This window comes from Lissotriton vulgaris, chromosome 11, assembly GCF_964263255.1.
Source record: "Lissotriton vulgaris chromosome 11, aLisVul1.2, whole genome shotgun sequence".
NCBI classification, from domain to species: Eukaryota; Metazoa; Chordata; class Amphibia; order Caudata; family Salamandridae; genus Lissotriton; species Lissotriton vulgaris.
Genome location: NC_141699.1, coordinates 706436311 through 706454359, shown reverse-complemented (window position 1 = coordinate 706454359; position 18049 = coordinate 706436311). Strand labels below are relative to the sequence as shown.

The 18049-nt window shown below is 45.9% G+C and overlaps 1 protein-coding gene across 1 annotated transcript in view; it reads right to left on the bottom strand.

The window, feature by feature from the left end:
* LOC147683352 (vesicle-associated membrane protein 2-like) overlaps positions 1–13568 on the bottom strand; it is a 302743-nt gene extending 289175 nt beyond the window's left edge. Inside the window, exon 1 of the mRNA XM_086943781.1 lies at positions 13471–13568. Coding sequence (XP_086799907.1) covers positions 13471–13472 — 2 coding nt within the window. The 5' untranslated portion in view covers positions 13473–13568. The remainder of the gene's footprint in view (positions 1–13470) is intronic.
* Between the last annotated feature and the right edge of the window lie 4481 nt (positions 13569–18049).

Here is an 18049-nt window from a genome sequence, read left to right as displayed (position 1 = left end):
CTGTGTTTGTCAGATGGCCAGAGCATTCATAAGTGACATTGTGAGCAACAGGACATTTTGCATTCAGCCTTTATATGTGTTTGTCTGGTGGGAGAGGAAGTGGAACATTTCGTCTTCATCCCATATCTCTGTCCTACTTATGCTGGGGAAAGAGGTTCACTTAACCCCTTCACTGCGGTGGCTATTCCGCCACAGTGCTAAGGGGGCGGGGCGGAAGAGCGGCGGGCGCATGCTGGTGACGGAACCGCTCCGTCACCAGCGTCGGTTGCGCTGTGCTTTTGATGGAGCGGTTCCGTCATGGCCCCGCCCGCTCAATAGAACGCTCAGCGCAGGCGCGGAATTCACGCCGCGCAGGAGCGTCGGGCGAGCCATGACGGAACCGCTCCTTCATCAGCACAGCGCCACCGCAGCTTATGACGGAGTGGTTCCGTCATCAGCAGGGGAGGGGTTAAAGCACACAAAAAACCCTGGTCCTCCCTGAACCTGAACAAAAGCAACCCAGGACCAGTTTCACCCTAGTTATGGGCTCCTCAGCCGGGTACAGCTTGTTTCCAGTGACACAGCGGGCACTGGATCTACGTCTGGAAATATGCATACCACTTAAGGTGGAACATAAAGAACACAACAAAATTATGGATAGAATGCTTGAATTATTCTCAGTCACTGGTAATTACTCGGGCTGCATCCCAATCCATCATTATTTAGCACACCATGTCACTTCAGTTTGGACCCGGCTATATGCAAATCAGTCAAATAGTTGGGTCCAAACTGAGGTGGCACGGTGTGCTAAAACCATGTGGCCCGAGTAATTATCTGTGGCCGAGAGTAATTCAAGCATTCCATCCACCACATTTTTGTAGGAGATCAACTTAGTAGATACTGCGATGCTGTCAGCCCCAACCCTATTCAGCATAGGTTAAAATTCCACTGCCTCGTTAGTGCTGTTCCTGACTGGATCCCTCTCAAAGAAAGTTCCGCTTGATGATATTTTGTCTTTATTCTTGTACCTCACGCAATATCACTGCTTGTTCGGTTGAGACACCATCTACAGTGGAAGTCATCACTTTAGAATGCTATTCTACTTCTATACTCTGCTTTTATCAATTAGAAAGTACCAGATATGTCTTATTGAGGTCACTGTACTAGATTTAAATGTTACTTGCCACGGTCTATATTGCTCCAGCAGGATATTCCATTGTTGCCTAACTGCTTTACATCCTTCCCTTCCTCCCTAGGAGGGGGTTGGCCCATCTAGTCTTAAAACACCAAGATCTGGATTTTTGTTTACTTTTAGGCTGTAGCTGTTTGACTCAAGAGTGTCTGTTTACTACTCAAACTGAAAGTGCAAGCTATGCCATTCCTGTGCACTGCAGCCACAAACCTGCATTTAGCCTGGTGTTCACCAGCTAAAATGTGGAATGGTAAAACAGTTTACTTAACAAGTAGGGGGCAACCATCATGTAGGTGGAGCCCAAGCCCCACTGCAGTGTCCTCTTTCCATCCTCTCCTCAACTTCAGAGGTAAAGTGTTAGGCTTGGGCATTGCATCTCAGCCTTACTGCAGCCTGTCTCCAAGACTGTGTCTGTCTCAACCGCCATGTGCTTCACCTCAACTTTGTAGAATGAACAAGCGGCACAGTCAGCTGGAGCAGAGAGTAGAGGCGAGGAACCAACCCACAGCAAACTGTCTCAACAATCCCCTGCCAAGCATCTTGCGGCAAACAACAGATGCTATACACAGGGCCATACAACATCTGTGGCACAGGGAGGGGCCAAACCTTTCAGGGGCACCCAACCCTTCAAGTGTCACTCATTCAGTCCAAGGTCAATGAGTATCAGTGAGAAATGGGAGCCTCAGGGGCCCCTCTTTACATTCTGCGGGGATCCCATCATTTTACGCCTCTGACTAACGGATGCGCACACAGGGTTGGCGAGAAATCTCTGGTTGCTGGGATGGCTGTGCTTCTACACTCTCAGCCTAGGAGAAGGTTGGCGAGCCTCTCCTAATCTCCCATTACCTCAAACGAAAAGGCAGAAAGTTCCAACATTTTAAGGAAAAACGCAGACTCCCACCATTGAGTCACACAATTTGGCCAACAATGTGGGTACAAAATAAAAGTGTTCTGGCTGTGGGGGCTCTACAAATTAAGTGATGGGACACTGGCCTTCTGTCACAATCTCACAGAATGACAGACAGAGGACATCCAGATATTGGCCGATCCAACCCAATTTAGGAGGAGGGCGATGTGAACGTAGCAGATGGATAATTTATATTACTTGCAAGACCCCCCCCCCTTCCCATACATTTCTCACTTTTCTCAGTTCAGAGTGGCTAATAATTCTTAGCTCCAGTGGGTAAGGAAGAGGACAATAAGGGAAATGCCCACCTCTCTGCTTCTAGGAATCAATCATCTCTTCCTTCAGTGGAAGCATCAGCCAGATATTGGTCAACTGCTCCAGTCTTGTGTAGGGTAACACCACAGGACACATTAGACATGGCGGCCAGAAAGTACGTCTACATTTCCAGCATCCAGACAAGCAGCAGGCAAGACTTTTTCAGTTAGTCACTGCTGCCCCTTTTCAGATGAGCACTGGCCATACATAGCAGGCATTGGTCATTTCCCTGGGAGGCTGGAAAGGTGGAAGCCGGTTTTGCAGCTGTGGGGGGCGGTTTTGTTACGGGGGGCTGTTTTACAGCAGTGCTGCAATATCGGCCCCCAGTAAAAAAAAAAAATGTTTAAAAAAAGCAGCAGTGCTTCACACTTGCACACCCCCAGTACCCACTGGAGCTGGTCCAATAAAGTTGTCAGGGCTGCTGCAGTTCCCAATCCTGCCATGCTCCTGAGGATTCCTTTACACTAGTAAAAGCCACCTTATGTATGACAGCAACACAGCAGTGGCATAACACAGGCACCCGCATCCCCCGCGGTGCGGGGGGGGCCCCATCAGCCCAATAGTTAGTCCTGAGAGCTCTGGATTCAATAATAATAATCCGCATTTGTAAAGCGCATAATCACCCGTAAGGGTCTCTAGGTGCTGGGGGCCGTCTGGAAGATTAAGCAAGCTATTGCCCAGAGTCACATGGTGCTGGGCTAATCTCCTGCCGGTGCCGGGGGTCGTACCGTGATCCCAAAATTCCAGAGTCAGTCGCCCTAGCCGCAGCACCACACCTCTTCCAGAACGGCCCCCCCAATGTACCTTGCAAGGGGCCCCCTCAACTTTCGTTACGCCAGTGCAACACAGAGCTCAAGCCCCCCTTCCTCCTAGCAAGTAAGGTCTGAAGATACAAAAAGGACAGACATTTAAGGAGGACCTTCCTCAAACCATCTGATTCACCAGAATGAGATAACTGGGGATATACATTTTGCTATAGCATACACCTTTACCCGTCAGAAGAAGCTGTAAATAAATAGTTGATTGTTCCATATTTCTGAGATGAAACATATTCTCGCTTGCTGATAATTTGTAATTATTTTGTTTGCCATATTTATGTAGCAGGGACCTGCCCCCGAGGGACAGCACAGCTGTTTACACAGCACAACAACAGATACCAGTGAGCAGGAGCCAGAGGCAGTACTTGGCTGTTTATAAAAAAAGAACAGAGAAAAAAAGCCGGGGGAGAAGATGGTACGTGGATAACGCAGTAGGGGAAGAAGAGGGGGGGGTGAGGCGGGGGGGGGGGGGGGGGACTAGTTTTCTAAAAAAAAAAAAAAAAAAGTAGAATAGTAAAAAATAGAAAATAAGAGTTCCTAACAATATTTGAGAACGTAGGATGTCAGGGGGTTTTACAAAATGTACATTTGAAAGACATCAAGTGTAACAACTAAGCGGTATTTGGTGGAGAACATTAGATATACAGAAACACAGGATGTGGAGGAATAAATTAGATGCCGAGTGCTGGAGTGGGAAAGGCAGTATTGCTGAGTTTGCTTCATTATGTGGTCAAGGGCCTCCTGACCACAAGTGCGGTATTTCACAAACATACGCCCTGTCCACAAGTCAGACTATTTTGATGCATCTCACCCAAGCTTGTGTTCCACCAGGCTTAGACTGTCTATCTTGGGGTTACCCATTCACAGAGACAGTGCTTTGGAATGCTATTTGAACATTCCGTCCTCTAAGGGATCGATTACGAGTTTTGGCGGTTAAGGGGGTAGGTGGCACACCACAGCCGCACCGCACAGACTCACCAACACACACCGGCCAGATTATGACTTTGAAGTAGTCTGGCGATGGTCACAGGTAAGTGCCTCTTTTAAAGGCTGCAGTGCCTTTGGAAAGGGCACCGCATTGGGAACGACTCACAAGATTCCTGCACGGCATGGACTTTTGCGTCCATGCCATGCAGGAACTGGCGGGCACATGTTATTCCCCCTGTGTGGATCCACAAGCAGAGGAGGCAAGAGGGCCCCCCTCTGTGTCCTTTCTACTAGGGTTGACATGAAGTAGAAACCTCCATGTAATTTCCTGCTAGGAGGAAACTTGTAATATGCTTGGTGGAACTGCCGCAGTCCGGCCAAGCATATTGCGGCCTCTTACCGCCATGCCACCTCCAGGAAATGGCGGTTCCCTAGAGGCAGCAGTGATCGCAGGGAGGTCTGACTGCCCAACTTGTAATGAGGCGGTCGGACCATCAGTGCGGCAGTGGATGGGCCACCAACACCGCACCCATATAAGTCTGACGGTCCTCGGACCGCCAGACTCGTAATCAGGGGCTAAGTGTAAAAAGTTATAAAACAAACAGAGGCAAACAGAAAGACATATAAATAGAAAGTTGGAACAAAAGATCTGTACCAGCCAATATTAGCTTCTGCAGCACTCCATTATCTTCAACTGAGCTCTGAGCATCCCGTTGTTCTAACGTTCATCCCAGCTCCACTCAAGAACCTATTTCAGCTACTCAACCACTCCACCCTCCAAAATCTATTTTACGCACTTCATCTTCCCACAAACACTACGTTCAACAAAGTAGGAACCTATATGCAATGCATTCTGACATTCACGCATACTATCAACTACATCGGGTTCGCTCACTCAAACAGGTGTTTGACACAGAAACTGAGCCTACAAAATCACAATAGTTCACACCCTTCTCACTATAGTGCACACAGCTCCCCTCCCACGTACACATATCTCTCAAATACGGCAATCACACACTCCAATTACCACCTAATTCATTCTTAAGGACCCACCCTGGATAGGCACATCTCTGTACATCTCAGAAATATGGAACAATCAACTATTTATTTACAGCGTCTTCTGACGGGTAAAGGTGTATGCTGTAGCAAAATGTATATCCCCAGTTATCTCAGTCTGGTGAATCAGATGGTTTGAAGAAGGTCCTCTTTAACCTCTTCTATGCTCATGACGAGCTCAGCTCGTCATGTAACGCGGGTTTTTCAAAAACCCAGCGCACAGCGGGAAAACCGCTAGCGCGCAAGGTGTTAAATGTCTGTCCTTTTTGTATCTTCAGACCTTACTTGCTAGGAGGAAGGGGTGCTTGAGCTCTGTGTTGCACTGGCGTAACGAAAGTTGAGGGGGCCCCTTGCAAGGTACATGGGGGGAGCCCGTTCGGGATTGAATCTGGAGCTCTCAGGGCTGCCTATTGTGCCAATGGGGCCCCCCCCCCGCACTGCGGGGGATGCAGGTGCCTGTGTTATGCCACTGCTGTGTTGCTGTCATACATAAGGTGGCTTTTACTAGTGCAAAGGAATCCTCAGGAGCATGGCGGGATTGGGAACTGCAGCAGCCCTGACAACTTTATTGGACCAGCTCCAGTGGGTACTGGGGGTGTGCAAGTGTGAAGCACTGCTGCTTTTTTTAAACATTTTTTTATTTGTATTCTTAGTGACACACCCTTGGCTGACACAGCTCCCGCGCCCCCTCCCTTTACGGAGTGAGTGTACAGACACACAAACGCCAGTTAACATGTACCCAAACCTTACGGACACACCCTAGACATACACACCTCCATGCTTTTGTCATTTACTGAATCAGTGTACATAACCACACTTCAATAACATGCACTGAATTCTTTGGGGGGGGACCCTAAGCAGATGCTCATCTGCGCACACTCCAGTCACTGAATCCATGAACACACACACACACTCCAATTAACAGGTACTGAAAATGTAGGTACACATCTGAGACACACACACACTCCATGGACAGGTTCTGTGTACAGTTAAACTCAAAAACAGAAAAACTCTCATTCACTAAAGTGACCAAGCACAAACCCACTCAAGACAAACAATCCCTTAGTCTTTAAACCCTGCCCTGGAAAAGCCAGTAGGATCTTGAACACTCGCCGCTCTGCCTGCGGGGCTTGTTCTCCAACCAGTAGCTCGTGAGCTACTGTAGCTCTTGACCTAACTCTGTGTAGCTCACCTGTGTGCAGCCCAGCTTATTAAATTAGAAAGATTTTGCTTGGTTGAATTAATATACATATAAATACATTGAAATTATACTGCACTAATAATATTAGTAGCTGTTAATGTGTTTTATTGAACATAAGTAGCTCTCAATACAGAAAAGGTTGGAGACCCCTGCGACAAAGCATTGGGTTCTCACTTGGATCTCTGTGCCCATGGCCACAATGTGTAGAGACGGGTACTTCTTGAATCTGCTCTAACTACAACTAGGATCATGATTGACACTTCAGGTGATACCAGAAATCTTGAACTGTGGTACAACACTACAGGAGCAGTTCTGAATGTCTCACCTGCATCAGGCGTGTCTACTGGAATATTGATAATAAATAGGCAGCAACAGTGCCCTGTGGGTCCATCGCCCTCGCTGTCACGTGAAATGAGCTTTAGTGGAGGTGCTGAACAACCTGCTCCTGCACCTGGAGACGCGACATTGTGTGCCAAGAATGGTGTATTCAAGGCCTGTGGTTGCAGCTGCCACAGCTTCATTGTCGTTATGGTGAGGGCTCACAGGATGAAAACAAAACCCACAGAGGAAGATTGAGAGTCTGTGTATACCTTGCCCTTCTTGCCAGTCTTTGGAAAAAACAGCATGCGCAGTTATTAAAATCATCCCACTGCTTATGTGAAAGCTGAGAATTGAACCTATTAGGGTTGAAAGCCAGTCAGACCCCTGAGCAAGAAGGCAATCACTATCAACTCACTGAGCGCCACACGGAACCTTGAAGTACAGGCCTCAGAGAAGCCAGCAGCTACTAAAGGCACAGTGCAGTCTGGATACAAATCCTTTAATCTGGGTCAATCGTACTGTGATGTGATTTCCTGTAATGTCATCATAAGACCTAAGGTCATGTGACATCATGTGCGGCGGTGTCATCCTTATGTTACTTAGTTTTGAAACCTGAAAAGTCTGCCCCTATTTTTGTCCAAGTGCTGGCAAGTATGTAACAGGAAAAGGCTTTTAGGTTTTTCGCTGTAATTTATTTAGGGGCATTGTAGGAGTTTTGAGGTGTAGATAATGGAGTGTCTAAAAAAAAACACAGGGGCATATTATCATGGGGGTTTATCTCCGCTTTTTTGGCTTTAAAAGCCAAGAAAGCGGAGATAAAATTATCTCCCTATTACCTAGCTGTCGCTAACACCAGTTAGCGACAGCTAGTAGGAGATAGCGACCATCTTGGGCCCCACTTTGCATGTCAGTGATATTTATCACTAATGACATGCAAAGTGGTCGTGCCAAGATGTTAGCGACTGGAAACAGTCGCTAACATCGCTATCTCCTATTACCAACTTTTGGAGATATTCGCGCTAAGCGCGAATATCTCCAAAAGCTAACACCTGCCCTGAGCAGTTCTTAGCCATGTTATCCAATGGGAGGTGGATAACATGGCTAAGAGCATTAGCTCAGTAATGCATGAATATCGCTGACTTTTCAGTGATATTCATGCATTGCGGCCGATTTTTATCGCATTTGCGATAAACCTTGGTAATACCAAGGTTTATCTGCAATAAAAATCGCCGCAGCTCGGCGGTAAATTTTTGTCTCTAACCAAGCAATAGCGATAATTATCGCTATTGCTTGGTAATATGCCCCACAGGGACAACATTTCTTGTATTCTTGTGTAGTAATCTGAAATGCCAAGTACATTTAGGTTAGCTAGGTTAACTACTGATGCCTGTGCCTCAAGTAAGGTTCAATGTCGACTAAACATAAATCCTTTTCACTGCATATATTCGGTGACATGTCTGTGTCTATTGGTCCTGCAAGCCTGAGGGATTATTGTGTGCACCAAGTTGTCTGTGCTCTTCATTGGCTGTTCATTAGCTTCCTGGGTCAAGACTGACACATTCACAACTGACCCCTGTCTGACCTATCTAATCACTCGATATGCAAAAGGAAGGATCCTAGTGTAATAGAAGCACAAGGGGGTGAAAGCATAAAACAGATTATAGTGAAACTTCAGAAAGACAAGAAAGAAATTAATTTCTTCCAATGTTATTTAATCACATTGCAGAACGTGGTTATTCACAGTTAATTGTTCACTGTTGAACGGATGATGCCATCATCCGTTCAACAGTGATCAATTAACTGTGACTTTATGTGTGATAAATGGCATTGTGTTTTTAATATTTAGAGTATACATATGTGGTATATAAGCCTTCCATATACCAGAATTGCCTGTGATTTATTGTCACTATCCCAAAAAACCTTACCCATCACTAACTTCCTTGCACTTTCGCCTTCCCTATCTCTGGGGCACCGTTTATGTGATCATTTATGAGATATTTTTTGTAAAGTCATACATGTGAATTACCACGTTCTGCAATGTGATTAAATAACATTGGATGAAATTAATTTCTTTCTTGTCTTTCTGAAGTTTCACTACAATCTGTTTTATGCTTTCACCCCCTTGTGATTCTATTACACTGGGATCCTTCTTTTTGCATATCAATTAGTACCCAGATCCCAGTGGTTCTGGGTTTGACCCTTTTCCTGTAACTGCTATCTAATCATTGAGCAGAACAGGTCAAAAGCGCAGGGTGAGGTATGAGGAGTGTTATCCCGAAACCGGTTCCTGGATGCTTGTTTCCGGTCCAGGGAGGTCCTGGCCTGGCAGTTCGGGCTGGACTGTTCCCATGAGGTACAGGGTTAAGACTGATTTGCATATGGCTGGGTCTGAACTGGGGTGGCGAAGTTAGCTAAAGAATGATGATGTATTCAACCCAGATCTGTGACTGGGGGGGCTGTTTGAAAAGTTTCAGCACTTCGTCCACATCTCCTTGTGTGTGCTACGGTTGGGCATATGCTTCAGTGGAGTGTTAGGGTTTTTACTCTGTAAACTAGCAGGGATTGAGTGCGCAGGAGAGGTCTCACCCATGTGCCTACAAGAGTTGTTACTTGGCTGATGCTGGGCTGTGATCTTGCTTTTTGCCAAGTGGCATAGAGGATGAGAGGTGTAGGAGTTATTTTTTAATACTTCGTATTAAGAGAATTGCAAAAGCTTCATCGTCAACATACGGATTTTTTGGGCAGATATACAATAACTGGCGCATCCCTGCATATCAGCAGGGATGCGCCAGTTATTGTGCGCCGCAGCTCCGCCACCCTGGATGCGCCGCATTAACAATGCGGCTCACAATGGGGCAAAAATGGCACAGATGCGTCACGCATCTGTGCCGTAAAAGCGGCGCATTACTGGAGTTGCGTCGCAAGTGCAACGCAGCTCCAGCAATGCTCTGTGGGGCCCTATCTCCACAATGCTGCGTCAATCCTTACGCCTGCTTCAAGCAGGCGCAGGATTTTGACGCAGCATGGGCCCAAAAGTGACTGAGTGAAATCTTGTAGATTTCAATCAGCCACTTTTGGGAGGCGTTCCTGCTCCGGAACGCCCCCCCCCCCCCTGCGATGGAACGCCTCCTTCTGGCGCAGGGCTGAGATGCGGCACGTTGTAAATACCCCACACAATGGCGCATCTTTTGCGCCACCGCTGCGTCACAAAAGTGACGCAGCGGCGGCGTAAAAGAGGCGCAGGGGGCTTGTAAACCTGCCCCTTAGTATTTACAGAAACACTCTTTATTTTAATTAATATTTTAATGCACTGCAAGCAACGTGGGTGGCTTAAGAGTTCTTGGATAAAGGGCAGCAGGAATTGAGGGTGAGCCCATGAGGAATATGGGAGAGTAAAATATGTATTCTTTTGCAGAATTTGGCCTTGTTGAGTTGTGACGGTAACAGACCTGAAAACAACATTCAAGGGTGCGCTCTGAGAACAGGAAGGGCTCTGCCATTTGACTCATTTTCTCTACCAGTGTCTGGCAATTATATTCCCGTTTTTGGGGGGTTTGAATTTAGAAATGAAGAAATCCAAGCATTTTTTTAAAGCAGGCTTTTAGGATGGCTTACTTTTTAGCTGAATCCATTTTGCCAAGACCTTTCTCTTTACATGTGCACCGAGCTTCTCAAGTACAAAGTGAAATGTGAGCTGGTCTATATGACCAGCTTCGATTCATAACACAACGTTTACATTCACTTGATGTTTGCACTGCTGTTCTTAGTCATATCATTGCTGTTATCAAATTGAGAAGAACCTATGCACTTTAATGACAAATTGTTTTCACAATGCATTTTTAAGTGTTATTTATATTTTTCAAGAAAAGATGTAGATGTTTTTATTCTGTGCTTTTATGGTCAAATTATGACCGAATAAAGATGATTTTGATTTTGACTGTAATTCATAAAACAGGCAGTTGATCCAACCCAAATAGCCACTCAAATTCAAAGTTTTAATTTAAATGTGCATCTTTCCTGAAGGTATTGTACAGCGAGCTACCAAATGAACACTCATTCTGGTTTCCTTAGGGGTGGCAGACATCCCATTATGTCCCCTGGTTGCCCATACTGTAGAGTCAGGCTACCTTCCAGCCAATCAGGAGCCACTGATGAACTCCAGCTTCTCATATAGATCAGGACACCGTATGCGGGTGAAGGGCGGGCAGTCCATCTCCTTGGTGCAGGCGGAACCAACTTTCTAACTTACTGACTACAGACATTTGTATTGTGAACAATTACCCGATTGGACCGCTAGGCACGAGTAATCAAAACCAGATCAGGACAATTGGACCTTCCGCCTGCATGTGTTGGTGATGTTTCCAGTATAGGCCCGAAAATGGTTAGGAAAGTTATTCCAAAAGATGGCAACTTGGATGGAAAATAGCAGGCAGCGGCTACACTGGCATCTGAATGTGATCTAAACTTTGATATGACACCTATGCAATGACGTCTGGCTTCTACGACATGCTCCCTTCAACATAATCCATTGATTATTCTATTGTTTGTGATTAAACCAATGAGGAACGCGAGTTGAAGTGTGCTAGGCAGGCCACCAGCATACCTTCCAAGTGGGTGTCCGCCACTTGGGCTATCTCTCTTGTTTTCTACACCCAAATATGGTGCTTTCTTTCACTGTAACACCGCAACACATTTAATTATATAATTAAAAAATAACGCTTGAATGGCAGCTACATAAACAACCATATATGAGGTGGGTGTATTAATATGCATATCAGGTGTGCCAACAAATCAGTTCCAGTCACATGCCTGGGCATAAAAATACAGAACCTGGATGTGTATTGGTGTGCAGGAGTGTGTCCCAGCATGTGGAGATACATGTTTGTGTGTTTCTATGTGTTGGCACGGTGAGTGTGAGTAACCTGGGGCTTGCGTGACGTGCACGCTTGTGTCCGTCGGGGTATAAATAGGCGTGAGCAAGCAGGGCTGAGTCACTGACATACGAGATCATGGGCCTTGCGCGAGCGTGACGTTTGGTGCGTGAGTTGGAGTCTACAACGCAAACAACTGCTGCTGCATGGATGTTGCTTAGTCGCGTTTCTGTGATGGGTCCAAAAGACCCCAGTTGTCTCCGGTGTTGCCGTTTTTCGCAATTTATGGACCCTGAAGGGCATTCACACTGTGAGCTGAAAGGTGGGCAAACTCGTCCCCCCTGTATCACGAGACGCGAGGAAACCAGCCCCGCCTGAGTCGTGAAATTGTAGGTTGCTCAGTTGGTTTGCCCTCTCATACCCAGGTACCCTTAAAATATGAAGTTCAGGCACTACAACCTCTTCCGTTCACTCTGTGTCCATGAGTGTGAATGACTGAACTTCCGATTCACTCTCTATTGGAAAACGCATGGTCCCTCACTCTCTGCCATGAACACAATGTCTCTCATTCCCTCTGCACAGTGAAAAGCAGGGACACTCACTCACTTTTAAAGTTCACTTAAAGACGCCCCCACCCTTGCTCTGTACCCTAAACTTGAGGGCCCCTCGCCCTCATGGTTCATCGTGCCGTCTGAAAGCCTGCTACCCAAAAGGTACAACCCCTCTTTCCACAGGGCAAGCTGAAAGCCAGACACCCCCCAGTCTATAAACAAAACAAGCGATGGCCTCCTTGTATTTCCAGAGAGGCAGAAACCTTCACTCACCATCCGCAATGAAAGGCAGGAACACCTGTTCACCATGCGCAATGGAAAACCGAAACCCTCACTCACCTGCACACTGAACGCCAAAGACCCTCATTCAACGTGCGCCGTGAAGCCCGAGTTTCGCCCTCATTCCCTCTATTATGCGCCCTGGAAGTCAGAGCACGTATTCATGTGCATTCACAAAGACAAAGCTCCTGCGAGCACACTCACAGTGCACTCTGAAAGGCGGATAAACTCGGCACCCTGAAAGGCAGTCACTCTAGTGCACTCTGCACCCTGCGGGGCTGGCACTCTCGTTTACTATGCGCCTCAAACGAAGGCACTTTCAGTCACTGTGAGCCCTGACTTGCATGCATCCTGATTTTACTATGTACCATCAAAGACAGGTTTACTGTGCACCCTGACATGCGGTTCCTTCGTCCCCGTGCACCCGGAATGAGAGGCTAACTGATTCACTGTGTGTCCTAAGAGGCAGGTTACTGGTTTACTCTGCACCCTCAAAGTCTGGCACCTTTATTCACCAGCTGCTTCATTCAATGTGCACCCTGTGAGGCTGACACTTTGTCTCACTATGGTCCTTGAAAGGCAAAGATCCCTACTTCCTGTCTGCTAGAACACCCCTTCAAACTAGTATTCTCTTAATACTCCGAATGTGCGTCTGCGTGTCGTGATGTGCGTCTGATGAAGTCACACGCCCGACGCTGACCACACATGCAGCACTTTGAAAATAATACATTTTGAAAACACCGATTAAAACAGCATCATATTCTCTCGCTCCACAGGTATCGTTTTCCACTCCTCATTTACACCGTCTCATAAAGCAAGGAAATCGTCCGCCATAACTGAGAGATAGAGTGCAAGCAAACAGGATTTTCAATAGAGACGGGCTCCACCGAGCAGACTACCGACCGGCTGCGCCGAGAGTTTCAGCACCACACTTGGTGGAGAGCGCTTCAGCACCATCTCGCCGCTGCCACTCTCGGAGCGGAGAAGCCGCGGGGACGTCCATTCCCCCATGAAAAGCAGTGTTTTTGGAATCAGTTTTTGCCTGCTACTCACATTGTTTGGCCGTCAGGAGGGATCCGATGGGGTTCCGGGGCGACTGTTGCTTCTCGAGCTCCTCTTTCCCAGCCAGCAAAGATGGCTTTCTGGCTCGGCTCGTGACGTCACGCGCGGATCCTCCCCTGCCAGGCAATCAGGGCATTGTCAGTGATCTCGGGAGGGAACTGAGCATGCCCGCTCCAGCATCACAGACGTGGAAGCGGAGGCAGGGGGGGACGTGCGCGCACCGGGCAGTGCCAGGATCTCAGGAGGCGACTGAGCATGTCTGCCCCTCATCGTCATAGGCACAGGGGCAGAGACGCTGGGGGCGCTTCAAGGCGCACACAGGGCATTGCCAGTGGTTTCGGGAGGGAAAGGGCGGCGTTTGAGCACGTTTGTTCCGCATCGCAGACAGGGAAGAAGAGACAGATGGAAACATGTACATATAGGGCATGGCGTGCCTTCAGGAATTGAAGGGGCATTACCGGTTAATGCCGGAGTGTAGTTTCAGGGGGGGGGGGGTGTTTGGAGGGTGGCACCTTCCGAATAAATGCATTCTTGGTTTGGTTGTTGGGTCAGGGGCCCCCAGCCGGTTTGCTATCTCTGTGTAGGTTCTGGTATTGAGCAAAGAATGAAAGACACATTTTGAGACCTTTGATTTAAACGGATACAGTGCTTTAAATGGGCAGGTGCTCTTCGGTACTGAGCACCTGCCCTCCTTTAATTTAAATGGGGAGTTCCTGCACTTCTCAGAACTGTTCTCATACATTTTAATAAGAGAGTACCAGCACTTCACAGGAGCAAACAGTTACTCTAAATAGTGTGTACCTGCATTTCTATATTTTAATGTAAAGCACTGAACGGGAAAGAGAGACAGAGATACACGTCTGGTGGCTAGATTTAAAAATGTGAATCCAGATAACTTGGAATCAATACCAGTTTCTCTGCTTGTCCTAATTGTGTGATCCTAGGCACATATTTTATTTCACACTCTCCTTTTTCTTTATTATCACATCTGAGCACACATTTAAATACTTGACTTGAGGATGAGCACTGTACAAGCACTGCTTATGTTTGATTTAATAGACTATGATGCTGCTCCATCTAAAATAAGAATCGATGCCTCATTTAGGGCTTGCATGACTACTAGCTTGGTTCTTAGATCACCAATGGCAATATCATTGGGGGGCGAGCCAAGAATGTTTCTAAAAAGGATCACTTTTAGTAAATGTCTGCCAATGCAGTGATATAATCTGATGTACTAAGGTGAAACACTTGCACATGTTGATGAAATACACTTTTATGAATTTTAAGAAAATTGCATCATATTTTCTGTTATGGATGTTGCACAATATACATGTTAGACGTTGTCATAGCTCGGCCACTTAGAGTCCTTTAAGGGAAACATCCTTTACAACGCAACTGTTACATCGCAGTGCTATTACAACGCATGTTTTACAACGAAAACCATTACAATGCATTGCGCTGGGGGGCGCTCTAGGATAGGGAATAGATTTAATTTACTATCCAACACCTTCCCTAGTGTCCACGGGGACTGGAGTTGGAATAGTAAATTAAACTATTCACTATCTAGCACCCCAAAGCGCTATGCTTTGTAATGGTATGCGATGTAAAACCTGCGTTGTAACAGCATGCGATGTAAAAGCATGCGTTGTAATGTTATACATCCGTCTTTTAAGCATACAGAACAAACTCAGGCGCTGCCATTGTTCAGGGATTGCTACTGTTCCGTGAACAATTGCGTACCATCTGTACCAGATGACAGACAAAGACTGACTGATTTGGTCACCACCGCCAACTACGTGTGGGAATGATGAAAAGTAGAAAGGACTCTAATGAATATAATCTGATGGATTTACAGATGTAGTAAATCCAGCAAGTGCTAAAAGGGAGGCGAAGAGGTGTGATGAATCGTGCTGGAGATGTGGAGGAGTAAAGGGGAGGTCAAGAGGGTAGACACCCAGGAAGGGAGAAGGAAGAAGAGAATGAGCCACACAAGGAGCATCATGTTTTAATTGTTAGTATTTAGGACATTGGAAATTACATTTTTACAATTTAGCATGAAACTCATCATCTCAAAGTTATGCAGATATTTCAGAATCAGTACCCTAATTATTAGGACAGCCCAAGAGGTGCCAGCCTTTCCAGTGAATACCTTGATTCCAGTTGATTACAATGATCCCTGCTTCAAATGTTTAAATTATAGCAAAACTACACCATGAAGTATTGATACTGTCATTAGTCGATCTGCTATGAAAACCTCAGAATGCCCTTCCTTGCTTTTTTTTGGCTTGTTCATCGATGCAGTTGGCATTTCCAATGCTAGGATTGCAATCCTGTTCCCAATGTATGTAAAGGGTGTCTCCATGTATGAAGTCAAAACAGTGGCAAGGTCCTTAGAAGAGGTGAGAAAGTCCTCAGCCAGAGCTTTAGGACTCATCTCAGACCAACTGGATCCCCAATGAACTGTCATTTTTCAAAATCGTACAGCTCTGGATTTATCTTGGCTGCCAAGGGTGGGTGGAGTGTGCACCATTATAGGGGCAGAATGTTCCCCTTATACACTAAATATTTCCCCTAATGTTCATGAGCAGATAGATCACTTTAGGGATAGCGTGAACGAATTGTACAAGTTCAATGATGTATTCAGTCTAAATGGGGAAAGTATCTGCTCATAGATGAAGGGAATCTCTGGTGGATGGGGGATGAAGATCTTTGAGACAGTATGTGCTAAGTTCTTATACAAGTTTGTATGTGTGCCAACCATCGTCTCAACAACCAAGGTTCATCCACTCAATATTCCTGAAGATAACAATAGCACGGATAATAATTTTCATTATGACACTGCAAAATGCAATGATAACGAAATTAGCTATGAAGTTAGTAGATTAACGTTATACAATTGGTTTAAAAGTTGCACCAGTATGGGTAAAATGTAGGGACAGAGAAGTGGCCCAATGTTTCTTCAGTGTTACTGTGCTAGCCGATGGCATCTTGTTTGCCCATGGTAACTATAGCTGTTCAAGGGGTTGTTTATTTAGCGTCACTCTCATGCCTGCAACTATAAGCGAGAAATTTTAAATAGCAAGCTCAGTGCCTGGAAGTTACCTTTCTTGTATCTTTTCTCAAGGTCTTTTTGCACTCTTCTCATGAAAAAAGCTGTGCATCTGTAACAATTTCAGAGTTTTGGTTTCAGTCACACATGGACAGGCGGGACGAGGAGCCTAAAGCAGCCCTGGTAATTTTGTTGGACCAGCCCCATGGGGGGCAAGTGTGAAGCATTGCTGTTTTTGGTACTGGGGGCCAATATTGCAGCACTGCTGCAAAACCAACCCCCACAATTGGAAATTCGGCCCCCATCCCATAACCCACAAATCCCTTACTACCCTTTAACACAACCCCTCCCTACACCCTAAAAGCCCCCTAATAACACTTGGTGTTACCCTTTCTCAAACCCTAAAAACTACTGACAATCACTTAAAGCTACCCATACCTGAGCCCTAAAAATCTCATACTAAATCTTAATGCTACCCATCCCTAAACCCTGAAAAACACTTAGTATTCTTTAACCCTACCCTTCTCCGAAGCATACAATACCCTTCCCTCTCCCATAACACTACTTTCATTGACCTCAAAAACCTTTCACTACTGCTTAACACTACTCATCCCTGAACCCCCAAAATGATTTACTAAAGTGTTTAAAAAAAATAAAAACAATTCTGTACTAACCCATAACACTATCCTTCAGTGAGCCCCAAAAACCCTTACTACCCTTTAATGCAACCATTCTCTGGACCAAAAATCCCTCTTTCGACACTTTAATGCTACCCTTCTCTAACCCTTAAAAACACTTACTATTCGTTTGCGCTCTGCATTCCTGACCTCTTGCTACCCTTTAACACATTCCTTTTCTGAACCCGAAAACCTTACTACCATTTTACGTTACCCTTTCCTGAGCCTCAAAAACTATAACTACCCCTTAATGATACATATCCATGAAACCTAAGGAAGCCATAGTACTCCTTGAAGCAATCCTTCATTTAATCCTAAAAACCCTTACTACCCCCTCAACGCTAGCCACCCATGAATCCAAAAAGGTCTACTACTCCTTACAGCTACCCATCCCTCAACATTAAAAATCCTGCCCACACTTTAACAGTCAAACACATTACAAGAGAGAAATAGGGTCTCAGGGAATGTGTAGAGACCAGTGCAGAAAGATTCCCCAACTATACCTTGGAACAACATTACCAAATCCACGGGTCTACTGAAAGAGTACAGGACTAAAATGTAGAGGTGACAACTAAATTGTATTTACTGACAAAGGAAGGATATACCCCAGAGAGGAAATCCTTTACTGAGGAAAATCCTTTAAAAAGGACGGATTTCCATCACTCACCGAGGTGACATGCTTCATCATCTGGGTCTCCTCCTGGACACACACTAATGTGACCAAGGGCTACAACATTCTAACACTGAGAAGGGAGCCCATGGATGTTTTATTTAGAGATGAAAAGGTACACAAGAGAAAGCTCTCTGTAATGTCACAGATGCGAATGGACAGTTCTTAACCCCT